Genomic DNA, 25,597 nt, shown 5'->3' on the forward strand with positions numbered 1-25,597 from the left:
GCCAGTTTAAACCCAAATAGAAAATCTACAGCTTTTTGTCGCATATCAGGCACTGGGAATGGATGGATCAGTGTTGGAGAAGTTAAATTGTCAAAAATGGGAAACCGACTTGTTGCAAAACCACCTGCCCCTGATTTAACCGAGGCAGGTTTAGGCTCAGCCAAGTAATAAGCTCTGAAGAGATAGGCCAGTAATTATAATATTTGAATGAGGCAGATTTTTCTCAGCTGTGTAGAATTAATACTTCCAGCGCAGGTTTCCTGGGATAACTGAAGAGAGTGAGAATTGCCAGATCCAGCATGTAAGCACATTTAAGCACTGCTTGTGGGCCAGAAGGGGCAGGAGTGCTTCTCCTCAGCCCCTCAAGAAAGCTTTTTGCCACAATGTCTTCCCAACTCCCAATGATCAGCACCCCCTGCCCAAGATGTCTTCACTCGCTATGTCTTCACACTGCCAAGCCCCTCATCCTGGATCTTCTTGATTCCCAGGGGCAGAATTTTTCCATCGGCGTGTGGGGGCGGGACCTGCATGCTGACGTGCAAAATGATGCACGGTGACGTTGGGCGCACGTCCCGAAGTCACCGCGCACCATCGCGATATTTCAGTGGGTGGGCGGATATGATCGTCGTGCGCCTACCATTAATTAACGGGCCACTTAAGGCCCCTGAGGCTCAAATTGACGGGGGTTTTGCGTTGCTCGTGCGATCTTTGGCTCGTTGCATGAGCGCAACGGGCAGGAGGCTAGCAGAAATTTATATGAAGCTCATCCACGGGTGGAGAAGAGGGCTCAGTGGGCTGGCGATTCTACAGATTTAAAAGTTAGTGTTCCAAAGTTAGTGAAACTTGCCTGTGTGAGCTGGAAAAGTTCAAAACACATACCAGCTGCTTAGACTGGACTCATAACCTTCAGGTCAGTACTTTGCAGTGAGGATTTGTTTTGGGGCCTGTAGGTTTCAGGAAGCCTCCCTGAGCCTGGGAATGGGAGGTGACCTCTCCACTGGAGGTACCTGGAGGAGGAAGGGAGGGCTAGAAGGGAGAGGAGGCCAGGAGTGCACATTCAGCCTCCAGGGGAACCACCTTTGGGAGGACAGGCGCAGGCACAAGGGGCGCAAGGCCAAGAGGTTGCCCAAGGCGTAAGGTGCCACAGAAGATGCCACTATCCTGCTGCTAGGGTATACAGGCGGCGAAGCAGCTACCTCAATATGTCTGAGGTGCAATGCCGAAGGAGGCTCCGTCTGTCAAGGGAGACAGTCAACATTACCTGTCAGATGATTGGGCCAGAGATCTCAGCTAACTGTGTGGGTGGACACCCCATGCCCGTGGCTCTAAAGGTCACAGCTGCTCTCAACTTCTATGCCTCTGGCTCTTTCCAGGGGTCGGTGGGTGATCTTTGCGGTGTCTCCCAATCAGCTGTCCACACATGTATCAAGCAGGCCACAAGCGCTCTGTTCAGGCGTGCATTCACCTCCATCCATTACCGCTGGGACCAGGCAAACCAGACACAGCGAGTCAGAGGCTTCGCAGCCATTGCTGGCTTCCCCTGTGTCCAGGGTGCAATAGACTGCACACATGTGGCCATCAAGGTGCCAGCAGATGAGCCCAGTGCCTTCGTCAACAGGAAGGGCTTCCACTCCATGAACATGCAGATAGTGTGTGATCACAAGCTGCAGATTCTGCAAGTCTTCTCAAGGTACCCAGGCAGCTCCCACGATGCCTACATCCTCAGACACTTGCAGGTTCTGGGGCTCTTCAGTGCTCCAGCCCAGCTAGATGGCTAGCTGCTGGGTGACAAGGGCTATCCCCTCAGAAGGTGGCTCATGACACCTCTCTGCCATCCAAGAACAGATGCTGAGCAGCAGTACATTAGAAGTCATGCCTCCATAAGGGCTGTGGTGGAGAGAGCCATTGGTCTTCTCCATGTACCTCCGATGCCTGGACCATTCTGGGGGCGCACTCCAGTACCCCCCAGATCGAGTGTCCTTGATAGTGGTTGCATGCTGTGCTCTCCATAATCTTGTGCTGCAAAGGAGGGACATTGTGGACGAAGAAGCTGCGGCTGAACATGATGAGTCCCGCAGTGAGTCCGAGGATGGGCACACACAGGGAAATGCTGAGGGGGCATACGCTGACCCGCACATACTCCAGGGAGGCAGGGATGCCTGGGATGCTCTAATCCAAGGAACCTTCAGCTAGCACAGCACATATGGACCTCCAACACAAGCCTGGGCTGCAGCCTACGTACTGGAGACATTAGTGCCAAATCTGTCAGGATAGGAGCATTGACGATGGGCCCAGTCAATAAATGTCAATGACATAGAAATCACTCATAACATCTCAGGAATCCATCCACCTGCCCAAGAAAAGAGGCACCCCCAGCCATTTTAGACAATCTTAATTTAATGCTTTCACAAAAGTCGCTAAACATCACACAAATAAAGTGGTGTCGCACTGCAAACACAAGCAGAAGGAACGCATAGAGGGGCCACCAGAAAACCACCAGTGATGAACCCGGGGCGTGCCTAAGGTGCCTTAGTTTTACGTTTATGGGCGCTAAGTCTTTGTGGTGCCCTCTCACTGGCACTGGAACCTGAGACAGCCTGCTCTCTCTGCTGTCCTGTTGCCCTTGATGACCTTGGCAGATGTCCTCTGGCCCATGGAGCCTGTGCTTGGCCCGCCTGGGAGGGAGCTGCCAGCTTTGCAGCTGGCATTTCCCCAGTCATTGCAGCCTCATTGGGTGCTGTGGTCACTGGCAGAGGGGCGGATGAGCTGCTGGCCTCATCCGGAGCACCCTGAGAGGCATCCGCAGAGATGACAGGCAGCTGCTCCGCCGATGTGAGGTCCGTTCGGCCCTCCCTGCTCACCGTAGATAGATCGGCACCGAGGTGGGAGACCTGGCGCACAAACCATTGCCCACACAACACTGACCACCTGAGGCCAATGCCGCTGTGAGGGATTGCAGGTCTGAGCGCAACCCCAGGAACACCTGATCTTGTCCCTGGAGCTGCCTCTCCATGAGAGTCACCACTCTCTCCATGGAGGAAGCTTGGCGCTCGTGCATGAGGCTCAATGCATTGGCTACGGTCCGCGTAGACTCCTCCACCACTGACACCAAGCCAAGCACAGCCTCATGTATTTCCACCAGATGATCCCGGCCACATCTCATGAGTTGGCTGCATCGCGGACGACTCCAGAGGCTCATCATCAGCCACGGACTGAGCATGTGCCTGGGTCCCTGCAGTCCTCCGACTGCTGGCGCCATGGGCAGTCTCTGCCTCCGTCAGCTCCTCCAGCGACTGTAAAGTGCCCTCACCGCTGTGCCCTGGGACACTAGCCAAAGATCTGATGCCCACCGAGGTGCCAGTATCTGCGCTTTTGCCTGCTTGGCAGAGATGGTGTGATGCTGGTGATGTTGACACTTCATAGCCCTCAGTTGTCAGATGGAGGCCTCTGCTGCTCCGGGACCTGGCCCTGCGCCGCTGATGCTGAAAGGAAGAGTAAGGAAATTTGCTCAGTTAGTGTGCGGAAAATGTCAATGTACATGCCTGTCCCCTGGATCATCATGCGCTCATCATTCCACACGCAATGGGCAAGCCATGTTGGTAATGTCACTCACTCAACAATCAGCACTGCCATGGTTGTTGGGAGATTACTGGTGACATGAGCGCTGGCCACACATACCTGCCTGTGGAAACCCAGCCTCTCCAGCTCCGGTGGACCTGGGCTCATGGCGCTTCTCCAGGTCCAGGGCTTCCAGCTCAAAGCGGCTAAGCAGCACTACCTGGGCTGGCCCACCGCCAGTCCTCTCCCGCTCGGCAGTGTTGTGAGAATACTTCTCTTGAAAATGAGATAAGAGCATTGGTAAGTGGTACTTGTACCGTGAATCTCCTCGCAGCTGGCCTACCCCAAGCCCAGTTTGCCATTGCAGGGGTCCAATGCATCCTTACCCTGCTGCTGCTGAACACTCATACAAATATGCTAGGTGTGTCCTTCCCGTCCCTACCCACCTTGGCCACATGCTGCCTTCATCACATTTGGGAGCACACAATTTAACCTGCCTTAGCAAGGAGGCACAATGACGTGGATCGCAGAGGGCAGCAGATCGATCTGTTCCACGCCACCTTGAAGACCCCCTCCCATCATCACCCTGACTTCGACATGTCCTGGAGTTCGAGCACTGCGCCTGGGTGCAGATCCTCCAGGTTGCCCCCACTACAGTCATGTGGGTCTCAGTCCACCACATGCTGTGGGTGCAGAACGTATCTCATCACCACCCTCTCAGGCTGATCAAGGCAAAGGGAATATCTGCTGGCCCTCCCAGCTAAGGACATATGCCGTCAATGACTCATTGCATTCAGGACAGTCAGACATGGGTGGGGCGCCAGGGGGGGAAAAACTTACATGATGGGTGAAGTAAAGGATGCCAACATGCTACTCACCCTTCCCGTGCACAGCAGGTCATTGAACCGCTTGTGGCACTGGATTCATGAGCGCTGCACCACGTCGTGGGAGCTCACGTGCTCCGCTACCCCCTCGCACGCACGTTTGGTCGAGTGGGGTGCCCTCCTCCTCCCGTCCTGGGGGACGAGCACCACCCGCCATGCTGCCACCTCCTCAAGGAGGGCAGCAAGGCACTCGTCAGAAAACCTGGGCGCACATGGACCATCCGCCCTACCCTCCTGCATGGCCAGCTTGGCTCCAACCTCTGGCCAACCTTGGAGTGGCTGCAGCTTGGCCTTTAAACAGGTCGCCAGGTCGCCATTGGACCTGGCGGCGATTCCCGATCCGCCACTGCCCGCCCATTCCCACCGTCCCCAGGAGCCGGCAAACATGCTGGGTGGGTCCGCTTTTGCACGGCCCGCCCGACATGGGGAAAATCCTCCCCTAGGGTTCGTCGCCAGCAGTTCCCAGTTCCTATCTTCTACAGCAAACTTTCAGAGTAAAAAAATTCTAACGTGGTTTCCCAGCCACTGGTATGAACCTCTGCACCCTCTTTGCCTCTTTGTAAGTATCACGGCTATTAGGATCCACAGTAAGCCATTATCTTCCCAAATGTATCTCCTCTTTGTAGAAATTATTAAGCTACTCCTTATTTACTTCAGATCTTCCAAATAGATTTCATATCCAAAAGTTATCTTTAACATTCTTGGTTTCGAAGTTTGGGTTAAGGTGAGCATTAGAACCACAGAAAAGTTACGGCATAGAAAGAGGCCATTCAGCCCATCTTGTTTGCGCTGGCCGAAAAATAAAAAATGAAAAAACTAGCTGCCCATTCTAATCCAACCTTCCAGCACCTGGCCCATAGCCTTGCAGGTTACAGCACTTTAGGTGCAGATCCAGGTACCTTTTAAATGAGTTGAGAGTTTCTGCCTCCACCACCAAATCAGGCAGTGAATTCAAAACACCCACCACCTTCTGGCTGAAGAAGTTTTTCCTCACGCCCCCTCTAATCCTTTTACCAATTGCCCTAAATCTGTGCCCCCTGGTAATTGACCTTTCCGCTAGGGGAAACAGGACATCCCTGTCTACTCTATCCAGGCCCCTCATAATCTTGTACACCTCAATTAGGTCACCCCTCAGCCTCCTCAGTACCAAGGAAAACAACACCAGCCTATCCACTCTTTCCTCATAGCTGTAACTTTCAAGCCCTGGTAACATTCTTGTAAATTTCTTCCGTACTCTCTCCAGAGCAATATTCCTTCCTGTAATATGGTGACCAGAACTGTACACAAAATTTCAGCTGTGGCCTAACCAGCATTTTACACAGTTCCATCATTACATCCCTGCTTTTGCACTCAATACCTTGTCCAATAAAGGAAAGCATTCTATATGCTTTTTTTTAACCACTTTATCCATCCATCCTGCCACCTTCAGGGACCTGTGGACATGCAGACCAGGGTCTCTCACTTCCTCTTCCCCTCCCAATATCCTCCCATTTATTGTGTATGCCCTAACTTTGTTTTCCCTCCCCAAATGTATTACCTCACACTTTTCTGGATTGAATTCCATCGGCCACTTTTCCACCCACTCAACCAAACCTTTGATCTCATTCTGGAGACAACAGTTATCCTTTTCATTATCAACTACACAGCTAATTTTTGTGTCATCTGTAAATTTCCCAATCATGCCACCCACATTTAAGTTCAAATCATTAATATATACAACAAACAGCAAGGGACCCAACACTGAGTCCTGTGGAATGCCACTGGAAACCATCTTCCATTTGTTTTCTGTTGCTGAGCCAATTTTGGATCCAACTCAACACATTCCCCAGTATCCCCTGGGCTTTAGCTTTTCTGACCAGCCTGCTATGTGGTCCCTGTCAAATGCCTTACTAAAATCCATTTGGACATCATCCACTGCACCCTCATCAATCCTCCTTGTTACTTGCTCAAAAAATTTGACTAAATTAGTAAGACACAACCTTCCCCTAACAAAACCATGCTGACTATCCCTGATTAATCCGTTCCTTTCTAAGTGAGTTTATCCTGTCTCTCAGAATTGATTCAAATAATTTGCCCACCACAGACTGACTGGCATGTAATTATTTGGTCCGTCCCTCATACCCTTTCTAAATATTGGTACAACGTTCGCAGACCTCCAATCCTCTGGTACTTAGCCTATGTCTAGTGAGGATTGGAAAATGACCCTCAGAGCAACCGCTTTCTCCTCCCTGGCTTCTTTAACAGCCTGGGATACAATCCATCCAGCCCTGGTGATTTATCCACCTTCAAGGATATCAGTCCTGCCTGTACCTCTTCTCTCATTATGTTTACTGTATCTAATATTTCACACTCCTCCTCTAACTAGAATATCTGCATCATCTCTCTCCTTAGTGAAGGCAGAGACAAAGTACTCATTGAGAACCTTGCCCACTTCTTCAGCATCAGCACACAAGTTACCATGTACATTTCTGATAGGCCCTACCCTTCCCTTAGTTATATTCTTGCTCTTAATGTACTGTTAAAATCTTTGAGTTGTCTTTGATTTTACCTGCCAATATTTTTTCATATCTTCTCTTTGTTTTCTTAATTACCTTTTTTACTTCACCCCTGTACTTTTTATACTCATCTAGGCTTTCTACAATATTAAGCTTTTTTGTGACTGTCATAAGCTTTCTTTTTCTGCTTTATCTTACCTTATATGCTTCCAGATAACCAGGGGGCTCTAGATTTGGCAGTAACACCCATTTTCTTAGTGGAGATATGTATAAACTGTGCCCATAGAATCTCACTATTGAATGCCTCCCACAGGTCTGTCATTGATTTCCCTTCAAGTAGCTGGAAGCAGTCCACTTTCAACAGATCACCCTTCAGCTTCATAAAATTTGTCTTTCCCCAATTTAGAACTTTTACTCCTTTTCTATCTTTATCTTTTTCCATAATTAAACTAAATCTAACTGTATTATGATCACTATCTCTGAAATGGTTACCCTCTACTACTTCATCCACTTGCCCAGCTTCATTTCCTAAGACTAAATCTAGAATTGCACTCCCTCTTGTTGGGCTTGTTACGTGCTGGCTAAAAAAGTTTCCTTGAATGCAGTTCAAGAGTTTTGTGCCCTCTGTGCCTATTGCACTGTTCACATCCCAGTTGATATCAGGGTAGTTGAAGTCCCCATCTATTATTGCCTTATTGTTTTTGCACTCAGAAATATGCCTACATATTTGCTCTTCTATCTCCCTCTCACTATTTGGGGGTCTATAGTACACTCCTAGTAATATGGCTGCCCCCTGTTTATTCCTGAGCTTAACCCATATAGCCTCATTTGATGATCCATTTAGTATATTACCCCCCCTCATAGCTGTAATTGATTCTTTAACCAATAATGCTACACCCCCACCTTTTTTAGCCCCCTCTCTCTTCTGCCTGAAAACCCTAAATCCAAAGATGCTGAGCTGCCATTTTTGCCCTTCTTTAAAGCCAAGTTTCTGTTATAGCAATGATATCATGCTACCATGTGTCTCTCTGTGCCCTCAGCTCATCAGCTTTCTTTGCTCCTTGCATTTAATTAAATAGCTTTTAGCATTGCCAAATTTCTGTGCTGTAAACCTTATAACCTTTGCTTCTTCAGTCTTTCAGAGCCACCTGCTAATTTTCTGTCTCCTGCTCCTTGCTCTGAATTTGTCCTATCTGAATCTGCCCTCAGGTTCCCAACCCCTGCCAACCTAGTTTAAACCCTCTCCAACAACATTAACAAATCTCCCTCCAAGGACATTCTTCTGCTCCTATTTAGATGTAGACTGTTCAGCTTGTACAGATCCCACCTTCCCCAGAACAGCCCCAATGCCCCAGAAATATGAAGTCCTCTCTCCTGCACCAACTCTTCAGTCATGCATTCATCTGGTATATTCTCCTATTTCCATACTCACTAACACATGGCCTTGGAAGTAATCTGGAGATTACTACTTTTGAGATCCTGCTTGCTTATCTCTCTCCTAACTCCCTGAACTCAGCCTGCCGGGCCTCATCCCTTTTTCCACCTATATCGTTGGTACCAATGTGAACGATGACCTCTAGCTGTGCGCCCTCACCCTTCAGAATGCTCTGAAACCGCTCGCTGATATCCATGATCCTTGCACCAGGGAGGCAACACACCATCCTGGAATCACATCTGCGATCACAAAAGCACCTGTCTGTTCCCCTAACTATAGAATCCCCTACCACTATTGCTCTCCTGTCTTTTCTCCTCCCTCCCTGCACGGCTGAACCACCCCTTCTGTCTTTGAGGTTCAATCCATTGAATCAGTACATTTGCTCACTGGCTTGACCCTATGGACCTGTACCCAAACTAATATAATAGGTCTTCATGCTCAAACCTTGCTATTTTTGATATAATTTAAGATATCATTTTGAATATCAGTTTTGTTCCCTTTTATGGATAGGGTTGGCAGAGCCATCAAGTTAACACCTTAGGTCAATGGATAAAATCAGGAGCTGTTGGCTGCAAATTCCCAGCCAACACTTTTCTGGACTTCCGATCATTGCTGGCAACACCTAATTTTGCTAATTTAAAAATATTATGCCTACATTTACTTTTTACTTGTTAACGTTAATAAACAGAGGACAATCCCTTAAATTTACCTGAGATATTGGGTAAAAACAAGGCAACCTAACATCTGTGGCCCTTCTGCTACAATTCCTCCTTAATTTTGGTACAAATATGGTGGGAGGGCTGCAAATTAGACTGGGACTTAGACTTGTCAAGTAATGGATGCCCTTCTACCTCCAGAGTTCCTGAAAAGTATTGTAAGGTGGTGAAGTCTTTGCCCAGCTCAAACAAGGCTAGCAGTCTGAGGGGTGAGACATCAGGGCTCATTTGCTCAGGTCAGAAGTTCCCATGTTTCCATATTGGTGATATGTTGGGGGCCTGGTAGTGTAGTGGCAATGTTACTGAACTAGTAATCCAGAGGCCCAAGTTGAATTTGAAGTCAATACTAAATCTTGAATTTAAAGCTAGCCTAAATAATGTTAACAATCGGGTTGTTGTAAAAGCCCGTGTCCACTCATGCCTTTTAGGAAAGAAAATCTTCCATCCTTACGAGGTCTGGCCTTGATGTGGCTACAGGCCCACACAACGTGGTTGACTCATAACTGCCCTCTGAAATGACTGAAGAAGCCACTCGGATGTGCCAAGCCACCACAGAAAAGTCAAAAAGGAATGAAACCAGATGAACCATCCAGCATCGACCTAGGCACCAGAAATGAACACGGCATTCCTTGCCCAGTCAATCCTGCAAAGTCCTCCTTAGGAATACGTGGGGCTTGTGCCAAAAATCACTATAACCAAGAGTGGCTCAATAGCCCCATTACTGACCGAGCTGGCCGAGCCCTGAAGGACATATCTGCCAGACTGGACCTGATGCAGGTGGTGAGGGAATCTACAAATGGGAAAAACCTACATGGCCTTGCCCTCACCAATCAACATCTCTGTTGCAGATGCATTTGTCCATGATAGTATTGGTCGGAGTGACCATGGCACAGTCCTTGTGGACATGAAGTCCCGTCTTCTCATTGAGGGTACCATGCATCATGTTGCATCTCACTATCACTGTGCTAAATGAGATAGATTCAGAACAGATCTAGCAGCTCAAAACTGGGCACCTATGATGTGCTGTGGCCATTATCAGCAGCAGAATTGTGTCCAACCACAATCTGTAATCTCATGTCTTGGTATATCCCTCACTGATTACCATCAAGACAGGGGGTCAACCCTGCTTTATTAAGGAGTGCAACAGATCATGCCAGGAGGAGCATGGGGCATACCTAAAAAATGAGCTGCCAACTTGATGAAGTGAAATTACAACACAGGAGTGCATGCATGCCAAACTGTGGAAACAATATGCGATAGGCAGAGCTAAGCAATCTCACAACCAATGGATCAGGTCAAAGCTCTGCAATTCTGCCACATCCGGTCGTGAATGATGGTGGACAATTAAACAACTAACCAGAGATGAAGACTCCGCAAATTTTCCTAGCTTCAATAATGATGGAGCATAGTGCATCAGTGCAAAAGACAAGGCTGAACCATTCGCAAACAACTTCAGCCATAAGTATTGAGGGGATGATCCATCTCAGCCTCCTTCGAAGCTCCCCAGTATCACAGATGCCAGTCTTCAGCCAATTCAATTCGCTCTAGAAACAGCTGAAGGCATTGGATACTGCAAAGACTATTGGCTCTGACAACATCCTGGCTGTAGCACTGAAGACTTGTGCTTCAGAACTAGCCATATTCTGAGCCAAGGTGTTCCTGTATAGCTACAACACTGGCATTTACTTGACAATGTGGAAAATAGCCCAGGTATGTCCTGTCTACAAAAAACAGGACAAATCTAATCTGGCCAATTACTGCCCATCAATCTACTCTCAAAGTGATGGAAGATGTTGTCAACTATACTATCCAGCAGCACTTACACAGCAATAACAATTTCACCGATGTTCAATTTGCTTTTTGCCGGGGCCACTGGACTCTTAATTTCATTGCAGCCTTGTTCTAAACATGGACAAAAAGCTGAATTCAAGAAGTGAGGTGAAAATGACTTTCCTTGACATAAAGGCAGAATTTGTCTGAGCATGGCATCAAGGAGCTCCAGCAAAATTGAAGTCAATGGGAATTAGGGTGAAAACTGTCCCACTGGTTGGAGTCAAACATAGCACAAAGGAAGATGGTTGGGGTTGTTAGAGGCTGATCATCACAGCCCTGCAGGAGTTCTTCAGGGTTGTGTCCTAAGCCCAACCATCTTCAGCTGCTTCAATGATCTTCCCTCCATCATAAGGTCAGAAATGGGGTTACGCATCAGGAGCAGGAGTAGGCCATTCTGTCCCTTGGGCCTGCTCCGCCGTTCAATTAGATCATGGTTGGTCTGATTGTGGCTTCAATTCCATTTTCCTTCCTCCCCTTATACTCTTTGATTCCTTTGTCAATCAATAATCTATCTATTTCAGCTGTTAAAAATATTCAATGATCCTGCCTCCATCACTCTCTGGGGAAGAGAGTTCCACAGACTCACAACACAAAAAAATTATCTTCATCTCCATCCCAAATGATAGACCCCTTATTTTTAAACTGTGCCCCCTAGTCCTAGTCTCTCCCCATCCGTCCTGTCAAGTCCCCTCAGGATCTTATATGGTTCAATAAGATCGCCTCTCATTACTCTAAACTCCAATGGATACAGGCTCAACCTGTCCAATCGTCCAGCATTTTCCCTGTGACAGAAGTTAAGCTAACTAGTCTGTAGTTTCCTTCTTTCTGTCTTCTTCCTTTCTCGAATAGAGGAGTTACAGTCACGCTTTTTCAATCTAAGAGGACCTTCCCAGAATCTAGGGAATTTTGGAAAATTAAAACCAATGCATCTACTATCTCAGCAGCCACTTCTTTTAAGACTTTAGAATGAAGTCCATCAGCACCTGGAGACTTGTCAGCTTTTAGTTCTTATAATTTTCTTAGTATCCTTTCCCTGGTGATTGTTTTAAGTTCCTCCCTTCCTTTCACCTCCTGATTCACACTTATTTCTGGGATGTTATTTCTATCCTCTACAGTGAAGACTGATCCAAAATATCTGTTCAATTCTTCTGCCATTTCCTTATTTTCCATTATTAATTCCCCAGACTCTAGGGAACCTACTTTACTTACCCTGTTTGCTGATGATTGCACAGTCTTCAATACCATTTGCGATTCCTCAGATTTCGAAGCAGCCCATGTCCAAATGCAGCAAAACACTTGCACAACTTTCAGGCTGGGCTGATAAGAGTCAAGTGACATTCACACCACGCAAGTGTCAGACAATGACCATATCCATCTAGAGAGAATCTAACCATCTCCCCTTGACATTCAACATTCTGGGGATTATCATTGATCAGAAACTGAACTGGACCAGCCAAATGAATACTGTGTCTACAAGAGCAGGTCAGAGGCTGGGAATTCTGTGGCGAGTAACTCACCTCCTGACTCCTCAAAGCCTGTCCACCACCTGCAAGGCACAAGTCAGGAGTGTGATGAATACACCTTCCAAACCCATGACCACTACCACCTAGAAGGACAAGGGCAGCAGACACATGGGAACACCACCACCTGCAAGTTCTCTTCCAAGCCACTCACCACCCTGACTTGGAAATATATCACTGTTCCTTCACTATCGCTGGGTGAAAATCCTGGTACTCCATCACTAACTGCACTGTGGGTGTACCTACACCACATGGACTGCAGCGGTTCAAGAAGGCAGCTCACCACCATCTTCTCATGGGCAATTAGGGATGGGCAATAAGTGCTGGCCTAGCCAGTAAAACCCACATCCCATAAATGAATTTTAAAAAAATTCTCCTCTTACCTGCATGTGTATGGCTCCCACAGCAGTCAAGAAGTTTGACACCATCCAGGTCGAAGTAACCTGCTTAATCGACACACCATCCACAGTAAGAGCAGTGTGTATCATCTATAAGATGCACTGCAGCAACTCGCCAAGACTGCACGTTCCAAATCTGCAATCTCTACCACCTAGATGGACAAGGATAGCGGATGCATGGGAACACCACCACCTGCAAGTTCCCTCCAGTTCACACATCATCCTGATTTGGAACTATACTGGCATTCCTTCATTGTTGCTGAGTAAAAACTGGAACTCCCTTCCTAACAATACTGTAGGTGTACCTGCATCAGATGGACTACAGAGGTTAAAGAAGTTGGCTCACCATCACCTTCTCAAGGACAACTGGGGATGATCAACAAATTCTGGCCTTGCCAGCAATGATAGAATATGAGAAAACATTGATAGCCAGTATGCCAAGTGGAAATATGTATCTCTGCTACTTCAGTGATGTTGCAGGATTCACTTATGGACCCAGACATACGTTGTGGAGTGGAATGCTTTTTGAAAATCTTTCAGGCCTATTAGATTGCAGGTCCAACTGAGCACTTTTTCTTTCTTTCCAGGACAGGGGTTTGGTTCAGCAGTGCTCCACTCCCCCTGGCCTGGTTCACTCTGCCAGGATTTCAAGCCTCCTCTGATGGGTGAGTACTTAAGAGGCATCATTGGTGGTCCAGCTGGCTACCAATGTCTTTTAAATGAATGAATCTCATTCTGACTTTGTAAATTTTGGTGAAATTAGCAGCAGAGGTCCCTGGCAGGTACATCCTGGCATCAACAGGAGGTCAGCCTTATAGTTTTTGGACCTGAGAATCGTCTTTTAAACAAAAAATTACAAATTCAATTTTCTTCCTCATTTATCTGCCTGTGCCACGACTTAGTTTATGGGCGAACTTTTCCGTGCCCGCTGGTGTCGTGTGTGGTCAGTGGCGTGAGTGGACAATATGGCGAGAAGGCCAAAAATCGGTTTCATGACGTCATGAAACTAGTTTGTAATCGTCTCCTCAGCCCATCGATGGAGGGCCATGTTTCCCACCATCGGATGTCGGGAACCTCATTGTAATACAACAGCATATCATTATAAAGCTAGACCGTCAGACTCAACCCCGCCCCCCCCCCCCCCACCCACTGGATCGTCCGCCCACGTTGGCGTGATTGCACGCCGACGTGTTTCACAACAGCATATAAAAGGCATGTACTTGGTGGGCTGCACTTTGAGGGGAACTTGGAGGTGAGTGCATGAGTGCACAGTAACGTTGTGATGCGCTCACGACGGATGCCTATTGAACTTCAACCTTGAGGCATGTTGGGGGGTGGGTGACATAGGCTGCCCAAGGTTGAGGCAACTTGGTGGGGGGGGGGCGGGGAAAAAGCTGCCCTGTGATTGAGGCGACTTTGGGGATGGGGGAGGGAGCAAAGGCTGCCCTGTGGTTGAGGCGACTTGGGGAGGGGAGGAACAGTGGTTGCCCTGCGGTTGAGGCGGCTTTGGGGGGTGGGCACAAAGGCTGCCTTGCGGTTGAAGGTTGCACACAAACATGTGCGGGGTGGGGGTGTGGGGTGGACAAGGGAAGTGGTCACGCATTAGGGACACCTCGTATAAAGTAACTATTCCTCCCTCTGTAGCTGAGAAAGTTCAGGCACAGCCACATTGATATGATTGGAGTTGGGCCTCTAGCTTATCTGCCCACTCAAGCAACGCAGAGACATCGAAGTGCCACCAAGTGCTCCAGAGCTTTTCAACCCCCCTGGCACAGAATGCAAACTAATGAGCGTTTTAATGGATTGAAGAACTGTTGGACAAAGTTGTACTATCTCCAATCTCTTTGCTAAAGTTGGCCATGGAGCAGTCACTGGTGGAGGCGCTCACAGCCTCTTGCAATGTCATCATCCCTGTTTGAACCAGTCTCCCCCATGGTTCAAGCTAACAGTGCAGCTTTGCAACGTGGGTTAGGAGAATGCCTGCGCCTGAGCTGAGAGCACAGCATGCAGTCCAATGGACAAAGCTGCTGCCAATCGGTCAGGTGGAATGGGGCGGAGGAAGGTGGGGTTTCAGGCAGCCATGCAGCGCACTAATTTCTGCCCATCCAAGTTTTGGCCACCACTCTCCGGGATGAGTTAAGGGGCCTTCAGACTTAACCAAGACATGTTCTTAGTATATCCATGCTAACCCACGTGTCTCTCTCTTTCATCCTACAGGAGGAGTATATCAAGATAGTTTTTACCTGGTGAACTAGCTTTATGTTTTGTGGCATACAGAGAGTGAAGACAATGGAGAAGAGAGCGGCAGAGGCGCCTGGCTGTGCACAGGTAGGAACAGCACCCTCTGGAAGAAGGGGCAGCTGGGGTTCCCACACGCTGCCGAAGAGCCACAGTGAGCCGTCGCTGGTCAGCGCCGAGCTAGACCCAGGGTCTATAGATGCCGCCTTTCATTCCTGCAGATGACTGAGAACCAGTGTCACCAAAGACTGCACATGTCTAAGGAACTGATCAATCACATCTGCCAGCTACTGCAGGATTTGGCACCGTGTGTGCATGGAGGGCCGTAAAAATGACAGCAGCACTCAATTTCTACACCAATGGCTTCTTTCAGGGTTCCACAGGTGACATATGTGGGATTTCACAAGCCTTCACCCACAAATGCATCCATGAGGTCATGGATGCCACCTTCGCGAGGGCAATCAACTTTGTGCATTTTGCCCGGGGCCAGGAGAGCAGCATGCAAGAGCGATTGGATTTGCCCCGATCTCAGGTTTCCCACAGGTGCGAGGTGCCATTGTCTGCATTCACATGGCACTCAGACCTCCGTCGCAACATGTGATCAACTATGTCAACTGCAAGGGATTCCATTCGCTGAACGTGCAGCTGGTGTGCGACCACCACAAATGGGTCTGCGCACAGTTTCCAGGGAATGCTTACGACTCCTACATTTTCAGCCAATCACAGTTCCCTGATGTCTTCCAGGGTCCACCGAGGCAGCAGGGATGGCTCCTCGGGGACAAGGGCTATCTGCAGAGGACGTGGCTAACGACACCCCTGCGGCGGCCTCCGACTGAAGTAGAGCAAAGGTATAATGAGGCTCATGCTGCAACTCGCAACTTGGTGGAGCAAACCATCGGGATGCTGAAAATGAGGTTCCAGTACCTGGACTGGTCTGATATAGCCTGCATTATAGTCCACAGAGGGTATCACGCATCATCATTGCCTGCTGTGCCAACTTGGCGCTGCAACGGGGAGAGGAGTTGGCTGAGAAAGCGATGCAGGAGTTGGAGGTCTCCTCAAATGAGAAGGATATTGATGGTGATGAGAGTGAGGAGGTCCTCTAAGGCAACAATGACGGCGATGAGGCCCTCGCACAGGCCAGGCAAGGCAGGCGCGCTCGGGAGGCCCTCATATCTGCTAGATTTGTGGAGGATGATGATGACATGCAGTGAGGACATTCCATAGATCTACACATAACCTCTGAGAACGTCTGACTCTTGTCTGGCCGAGGGCAGCTTGCTTGCGCTCTGTGATCAGGGTGATATCATAGAGACACAGCCATGAAACTTTAAAAGCATCTGACCCTTGGTCCACCTTCAGCATCTGACCCCTTCAGGAGCACAGGGTCACTGGTCACGGATGCTGAAGGGATGGGAGCCAGCCCCACCTTAAAGGTACTGAGAGCACACAGAGAGAATGGCAGAACTCTGCCCACGACCTTCTGGCAGCAACGACAAGCACCGATGAGGTGCAGGCATCAGTAATCTGTACTGATGTGTGGCTGGACCATCACTTTGTTCTGAAGGCTGCACAAACACAGGGAAGAGGAATGCGCTGCTGCTGTGTTTTGGTGCTCCCCGGACATCCACAGCAGAGGTGGAGGCAGCCTGCTGACTGCTACCCTGTCTGTGATGACCTTGGTGGGTTGGAGAGTTGAGACCTGCTTTCGGGATCCTGCTATGTCACAGTGGCACCCTCCTTGGCCAGTGGAGCTGGAGCTGCTGGGGTCACAGGAAGAGGGGATTCAGATGGGTCTGACACTCCCAGAGTCACCTGGGTGGATGGCCCCAGGGGGTACACCTGCTAATCCTCCTCCCTGTGGGTGCCCAAGGGCCCCTGGCTGACTCCTTGAGGAGAAGGGGTAGCTGGAGACCGGGCTACCCCGCAGCCCTCTCGCAAACACATTGTTGGAGGCCAACTAAGGCATCAGCGATGGAGTTCAGCTGGCGCAGCAGTGCAGGAGTGACGTCCTGGGCCAAGGTCTCCATGGCGGCTGCCATCCTACCAGTGTTGACCTTGGTGTATTGGCATGGCGGCGCTATCACCTCAGCCTGAAAGCAGGTGGACTCCTCCATCATGCTTTGCAATCTGAGGAGTGCAGCGGACATCATTTTCTCAGCTGGTGCTCCTCAGCTTGCCTTTGCAGCTCCAGCAACTGTGACATGACTGAGTTCAGAGGCTTGTCATCTGACTTGGACTCAGCAATTTTCTAGCCACCAGCAGTCCTGTGAGTGCTGAACACCTGGGAAGCCCCTGCTACTGCATGCTGTGGATCAGAAATTGTGATGTGCCCACCAGATTATGATCCCGAGGCTACTCTAAAGCTAGACGCTGTGCTGAGTCTTCAGGTAGAGTTTCAACGGATTCCTCTTCTGAGCTTCCCTCGGAGCTTTATTGGGTCATGGGCCCCCTTGGCAGTTTTCCAGATGCGCTTGCGAAAGCAAGGAGAGATAATTAGTGCATGGCAGTGGTCTGTGAAACAGGACACATCACTCACTGCATGGTTTTCTGATCAATGTTGACTGCTGGATCCTCACTTGGTAGAGCACCACTGATCTCACCGTCAGCACAGGAACAGCCCAAATTGTCACCAGCCAGCTGGATGGCTCTGTTTTCAAAGTCCATGAGGACCTTGATTTCAGGCATTCCTACACCGGTCTGTGACCTCTCAGTCTTGTTGTATGCCAGCTTGTCCTGCCTGAATGTAGGTGGAGAGAGTGTAAGCCAGGCCAGATGATAAGCATGCCTGACATGTGAGGTTGTGAGCAGTCCTATGGATGGGATGAGGACAGTGAAGGTTTGTGTGAGAGAGTGAATGGTGATGTCCCTTGAACTAGCAGTGAGTGAGGGCCTTGTGGATGTTTGATGGGTTTGTGAGTGTGTGAGTTGAGAATGATGAGAAGAGTGACTTACCCTGGTGGAATGAAGGAGATCATTCACCCTCTGCGGCACTGGGTGGCTGTCTCCTTTTGCAGGGCTTTGAGGCTGACCACTGCTGCCACTGTCTCCCAAGCCAGATTAGTGATGTTCCTGCCCATCCTGCGGCCAAAGTGGGGGTAGAGGACATCATGGAGAGCTTCCACTGCATCTAAAAGGCTCTCGAGGGACACATCATTGAACCTGGGAGCTGCAGTCTTTTTGCCTTTCAGGGCCATGTCCTCTTTGCAGCAGTTGTGGGCTCGAAGCACTGAGAGATGTGCGCGTGGCTGCACTTTAAATATGGCACCCAGCGTGATGAAGCAGCAAGGTGATGATGTGGAGGAGAGCCTGCCTGCCATGGAAAAATCATGTTTCCCAGGAATGCATAATTAATGCGGCAGGTTTGGGATACGACATGAAAAGCCACCATTGCAGCCAGTGGATAAAACGTTTTAACGCACTTTGTGCAAATCTGGGGTGATTCCACCCTAGTTTCCCTGGTTTGCTACCAGTGCTCTATAAATTTGCTGTATAATTGATCATTAGGAGGTACCATTAGGGTGAACTATTCTCCATCCCTTTGGAGAATTGCCCGGTTTCTGTAATCCCATCCTGTCCTCATCCAAACAATCTGACACAAATTGGAAGTCAAGCCCTGAAATTCCTGAGGATCTACTCCACTACATTTTTGCTGGTAACGTGTAAAAACAATGCACTTTTTCTCCAAGCTGGAGACTGCAGCCCAAATTCCAGGAATGTGGCTTTTGTGTGCTTGCAAAGGTGCATCAGTGGTGCCCATACCATACAACCAACCAGAATGGTGGAATGACACCATGCTGCCCTAATCTTGAAGAGCAGGTTTGATGAAGCTCCCAAAATGAATCTCTTCAGGTCTCTTGCTCTGAACATAACAAGCTGTTCTCACTGGAAAGGTAATTGATCCCCCTTGCATTTTATTTCCTTTCCAAGTAGAGGTTGGGTCCTTTTCACATGTTTCAAATTAACTCACAACAGCATTAATGTGAAAGGTTGAATTTACTAGAGAAGCGCAGGAACTCCCCCACTATCCCCTCTCCCCCCACCCACTTCAGATTGAGGTCACGGGTGAAAGATCTGTGCATGGTAATTCCCCACCCTTCCCACCTCCCCTCACTGGAATATAAACAGCCCATATAAATGGATAGAATCACAGGTTCTTTGCCCAAATTCCTCAGAAATCCGAACTTACCTCCCTGTCCAGTGTGAGGGATTTGAACTTCCTTGTCAAGAACCATGAATGTTATCTCTAGCCACACCATTAGAGTCATAGTTTGCAGCACAGAAGAAGACAATCCAATCTTTTGAGCTTGTTCCAACTCGTTGCTACAGCAAATCAAAACTAATCTCCTGTTTCTTTCCCCATAGCACTGAATTTTCCTCTGCTTCAAATGTTTTCTACTTTCTTACCTTAAAAGTTGCAGAAGCTTCTGCTTAAACTACTTCCTGTTTCAAAAGAATCAGGGTTGAAATTAATCTTGGGCAGTGGCACAAAATGGATGATATGTTCTTGATACATTCTGTTGCATGTTGGTCCAGTATCCAATTTGATGTGCTGCTAGTCTGCCTTGTGTTGACCCTTTCTAATGTCTTGTGTTTGGTTTGTTTTCCTCCAAGATGATTATTTATTCTTGTTGAACAAGTGCCCAAATACCGAACTTATTCTGTGTCTGACCCATGAATGGAATGGAAATCCAGCAGTTCTCTCAATCAGGATTGCAGTATTGTGGCTGATCTCAAATGATCACAAGGAAGTTGGATTCCATCTTCTGAAGGAAATATATGATTCTGGTCAAGGTAAGCACATTTATTTAACTCCTTTAACATATTACAACATCCCAAGGCACTTCACAAGATAGAAATTGACACAGAGAAAAAGGAGACATTAGGACCGCTAACACAAAGCTTCAACAAAGAGATTTAAGTTTTAAGGAGTGTCTTGAAGAAAACAGACATTGAGGAAGGAATCCCAGAGTATAGGACTTAAATGGCTGGAAGCATGGCCGCCAGTGGTAGTGAAATGGAAATAGGGGATGCACAGAAAGCCAAGGTTAGAAGACCACAAAGGACATTGATTTTAAAACCTCTCTTATTCTGGACCAGGGGTCAGTATAGGTCAGCAAACACAGGATGTTGGGCGAACCAGACTTGGTGTGAATTAGGATAAACCAGCAGAGTTTTGGATAAACTTAAGTTTGTGGTGGGTGAAAGATGGAAGACCGAAAAGGGAAACATTGAAATGGTCGAATCTGAAGGTGACAAATGTGTTTTGTACAAAGTTATAATTACTTTATTCTTGTATTCCATGCTTCACCTATAAAATCCAAAATGCTGCTGCCCTCTTTTATGGCTCTATTAACCGAGTATTATACTTTCAGGGAATTATGTATTCAAACACTTATGCCTGAAATTCCCAGGTTTACCCTTGCCCAAGACCAGACATCCTATCCCGACTTTCACATACATAACCAGGGAAGGCTTCCTGTGTCTGCAAGAGCCAATCAGTGGCAGCTGCAGGCTTGAGCCATTCTGTTCTGCAAGACAGAGTGGAGTCCTCCAAGGATTGAAATGGGCAGAACAAAAATTTTTTTTCATCTCTTCAGCTTTGATTGGAACCACTTCAACTAGGAAAGGAGGGGGTCTTCATAACTTTTGACACCCTGTTGACATGGGAAGAGTGGAGATGAGATGGATCTGCCCACAATGGCCCACAACCAATCAAAATTTAACAGCTGGTTCAAATGGGGCAGAATCCACAGTATAGGACCTAGACAGCTCAAAGATCTGCCACTATGGTGAATTCCAGGAGAGGGGTGCACATTAGGTTAACATTTTCATTTATTTTTCAATTCACTTTATTGTTTGAAACAAATTCATTTTGGGTACCTTGCTCATTTATTAAAAAATAACAGATAGGTGAATGATAACAATAAAAGAAAGAAAATTACCCTATCACAGAGCAAAACTTTAGTTAAAATATGTAGAGAAAGAGAAACTAAAGAGAAAAAAAGAAACTTTAAAAAAGCTTAAAAGCTAAATGCAGAACAATCCGAAACCCATGTTGCTGCTGTGCAGCACCACCATGAAGCAGATTTTTAATGAAAGTTGGAGTTGTATAGACTAAAGGCTTGAATGTAAGACTGGATGAAGATACAGAGCAAAGTGGGACTGAGGCATAGAGGGACTGGTAAAAAAGTACAAGAATTTTAAATTCAGTATTTTGGGACAGCGAACCAATGAAGATTATAGAAGATCAGAGAAATGAAAGAACAACACTTCTTGAAGGCAGGTGTGGACAGTGAAGTTTTAACCAAGTTAGATTTTGTGTAAAAAGAATCTCGGAAAGCTACCAGAGACCCTCTATGGACGTAAGTTCTGTCTATGAGGAAGTTGAGAGCCAGGGGAGAGGTGGTGGCATAGTGGTATTGTTGCTGGACTAGTAATCCAGAGACCCAGGGTTCAAATCAATTGATGAAATTTGAATTCAATAAAAATCTGGAATTAAAAGTCTAATGATGACTATGAAGCGATTGTCGTAAAAAACCATCTGGTTCACAAATGCCCTTTAGGGAAGGAAATCTGCCATCCTACATGTGACTCCAGATCCACAGCAATGTGGTTGACTCTTAAATGCCCTCTGAAATGGCCTAACAAGCTACTCAGTTGTATCAAACCACTAAAAAGCCTCAAAGGAATGAAACCAGATGGAGCACCCAGCATCGAACTAGGTACCGGAAAGGCCAACGGCAAACTCAGCCCTTTTGACCCTGCAAACATCTGAGGGCTTGTGCAAATATTGGGAGAGCTGTCTTACAGACTATTCAAGCCTGATTTGGTCGTACTCATGGAATCATACCTTACAGACAATGTCCCAGACACCACCATCACAATCCCTGGGTATGTCCTGTCCTACCGGCAGGACAGATCCAGCAGAGGTGACGGCACAGTGGTATAAAGTCGGGAGGGAGTCTGCAACATCGACTCCAGGCCCCATGAAGTCTTATGGCATCAGATCAAACATGGGCAAGGAAACTTCCTTATGATTACCACGTACTGGCCTGCCCCACTCCTTCAGCTGATGAATCAGTACTCCTGGTTGAACACCACAGTACACAGAATGTACTCTGGTTGGGGGACTTCAATGTCCATCACCAGGAATGGCTCAGTAGCACCACAACTGACCTAAATGACATAACTGTTAGACTGGGTCTGCGGCAAGTGGTGAGGGAACCAACAAGAGGGAAAAACACACTTGAGCATATTCTCACCAACCTGCTTGCCGTAGATGCATCTGTCCATGACAGTATCAGTAGGAGTGACCACCCACAGTCCTTGTGGAGACGAGTCCTGTCTTCACATTGAAGAGACCTTCCATCGTGTTATATGGCACTACCACCGTGCTAAATGGGATGGACTTCGAACAGATCAAGCAACCCAAGACTAGGCAACCATGAGGTGCTGTGGGCCATCAGCAGCAGTAGAATTGTATTCAACCACAATCTGTAACATCATGACCCCGCATATCCCCCACTCTAACAAAACCACTAAGCCATGGGATCAACCCTGGTTTAATGAAGAGTGCAGGAGGGCATGCCAGGAGCAGCACCAGGTACCTAACAATGAGGTGTCAACCTGGTGAAGCTACAGCACAGGACTACTTGAGTGTCAAACAGCATAAGCAGCAAGTGGTAGACAGAGCTAAGCGATTTCACAACTAACGGATCAGATCGAAGCTCTGCAACCCCGCCAAATCCAGTCGTGAATGGTGGGGACAATTAAACAATTCACTGGAGGAGGAGGCTGCACAAATATCTTCATCCTCAATGATGGGGGACCCCAGCACATTAGTGCAAAAGATAAGGCTGAAGCACTTGCTACAATCTTCAGCCAGAAATGCCAAATGGATGAACTATCTTGGCCTCCTCCAGGGATCTCCAGCATCACAGATGCCGGTCTTCAGCCAATTCGATTCACTCCACATGATATCAAGAAATGGCTGAAGGCACTAGATACTGCAAAGGCTATGGGCCCTGACAATATTCTGGCAATAGTACTGAAGACTTGTGCTCCAGAATTTGCCTTGCCCCTAGCCAAGCTGTTCTAGTACAGCTACAACACTGGCATCCACCCGGCAATGTGGAAAATTACCCAGGTATGTCCTGTACACAAAAAGCAGGACAAATCCAACCCGGCCAATTACCGCTCCATCAGTCTACTCTTGATCATCAGTAAAGTGATGGAAGGGATCATCAACAGTGCAATCAAACAGCACTTGATTAGCAATATCCGGCTCACTGATGCTCAGTTTGGGTTCCGCCAGGGCCACTCAGCTCCTGACCTCATTACAGTCTTGGTTCAAACATGGACAAAAGAGCTGAACTCCCGAGGTGAGATGAGAGTGACTGCTCTTGACATCAAGGCAGCATTTGACTGAGTGTGGCATCAAGGAGCCCTAGCAAAGCTGGAGTCAATGGGAATCAGGGGGACAACTCTCTGCTGGTTGGAGTCACACCTAGCACAAACAAAGATGGTGTGGTTGTTGGAGGTCAGTCATCTCAGCTCCAGGACATCACTGCAGGGGTTCCTCAGGGTAATGTCCTAGGCCCAACCACTTGCAGCTGTTTCATTAATGACCTTCCCTCCATCATAAGGTCAGAAGTGGGGATGTTCACTGGTGATTGCACAATGTTCAGCACCATTTGTGACTCCTCAGATACTGAAGCCCTTGTCCAAATGCAGCAAGACCTGGACAACATCCAGGCTTGGGCTGACAAGTGGCAAGTAACATTCGCACCACACAAGTGCCAGGCAATGACCATCTCCAACAAGAGAGAATCTAATCATCGCCCCTTGACATTCAATGGCATTACCATCACTGGATCCCCCACTATCAACATCCTAGGTGTTATCATTGACTAGAAACTGAACTGGACTAGCCATATAAATACTGTGGCTACAAGAGCAGGTCAGAGGCTAGGAATCCTATGGCGAGTAACTCACCTCCTGACTCCCCAAAGCCTGTCCACAGTCTACACAAGTCAGGAGTGTGATGGAATAGTCTCCCTTGCCTGGATGAGTGCAACTCCAACAACACCCAAGAAGCTTGACACCGCCCAGGACAAAGCAACACTCTTGATTGGCACCCCATCAACAAACATTCATTCCCTCCACTACTGGCTCACAGTAGCAACAGTGTGTACCATCTACAAGATGCACTGCAGAAACTCACCAAGGCTCCTTAGGCAGCACCTCCCAAACCCAGGACCACTACCATCTAGATGGACAAGAGCAGCAGACACATGGGAACACCACCACCTGGACGTTCCCCTCCAAGCCACCCACCATCCTGACTTGGATATATATCACCGTTCCTTTACTGTCGCTGGGTCAAAACCCTGGAACTCCTTCCCTAACAGTGCTGTGGGTATACATACACCACATGGACTGTAGCTGTTCAAGAAGGCAGCTCACCACCACCTTCTCAAGGGCAATAAGGAATGGACAATAAATGCTGGCATAGCCAGCGAAGCCCACATCCTTTCAATGAACAAAAAAAGTAGTAATAATGAAGACCAGATTTCCAATTAATTTCCTCTTTTCTAGTACAATGGAGTAAATTTAATAGTGATATCAATGTTGTGAAGAAATGATTTAAACTAAACTATTATTATAATCATGTACATATTTAGGTGCTATGGAACAGGCCATCCTAAATGACATTGACTGTACACTGGAAGATTGGCAGGAGGTTGTGGATGCATGCAACGCTCATAACTACAATGCAGTGGCAGACAGCATTTTTGCTGTGCTCACGTCACAAGAAGGAGGAACAGTAATAACAATTACAGCTGATGATGATAATGATGGTGCAAGATTAATGGAACATATTTTCTTATAGTTCAGACTTACTGAAGATTTACAGGATTTATACTCCACTTAAAGCAATGCATGTTTTATAGCATTCCACTAAAAGGTGGACATATTACTAAGATGGTACAAGTCATTTTTCAACTCATGTAGTTTTATATATTGCAGCTTATCACATCCTCAAGACATGCTACAGTGCTTTATAATCAATGGTTTACTGTTATGTTGGCAAACACTGCAGTCAATTTGTGACAGCAAGGCTCCACATATAGTAAATAAATTAATGACCAGATAATCTGTTACTTTTAAGTGGTGGATAAAGCATTTATGTTGCCCAGAACATTGAGAGAAGTCTTCATTGTTTGAATGATGCCATGGGATCTTTTACATCCAGTTGAATAAGTAGAGGGGATTGAAGTTTAATTTCTCATTCAAAAGATGGCATCTCTGACAATGCAGCACTTCCTCAGCACTATACTGTAGCCAGATTGTATTAAATTGTACCCACAATCCTCTGTCACAGAAGTAAGCGTGGTGCTAACTGAACCAAATTCACATTTATCCAATAAAATATACTTTACTTTTTAAACTGTAATGTGTTTGTGTTGTTGGTGAGATGGTAGCTAATGTACAGCAGCACAACTGTAATGTGTTAC

General features: G+C 47.5%; 1 protein-coding gene across 4 annotated transcripts in view; it reads left to right on the forward strand.

Moving 5' to 3' along the window:
• LOC144689675 (clathrin heavy chain linker domain-containing protein 1-like) overlaps positions 1–25,281 on the forward strand; it is a 113,956-nt gene extending 88,675 nt beyond the window's left edge. For 2 of the 4 annotated variants that reach the window (XM_078556961.1, XM_078556963.1), the window contains 2 exons: positions 19,692–19,871; positions 24,764–25,281. In XM_078556961.1, coding sequence (XP_078413087.1) covers positions 19,692–19,871; positions 24,764–24,972 — 389 coding nt within the window. In that variant the 3' untranslated portion in view covers positions 24,973–25,281. Of the gene's footprint in view, positions 1–9,516; positions 9,651–19,691; positions 19,872–24,763 lie in introns of those variants that run through there. The other 2 variants (XM_078556962.1, XM_078556964.1) reach the window with 2 other exon arrangements.
• The last annotated feature ends 316 nt before the right edge of the window (positions 25,282–25,597 follow it).

This window comes from Cetorhinus maximus, chromosome 14 (genome assembly GCF_964194155.1).
Source record: "Cetorhinus maximus chromosome 14, sCetMax3.hap1.1, whole genome shotgun sequence".
NCBI lineage: Eukaryota > Metazoa > Chordata > Chondrichthyes > Lamniformes > Cetorhinidae > Cetorhinus > Cetorhinus maximus.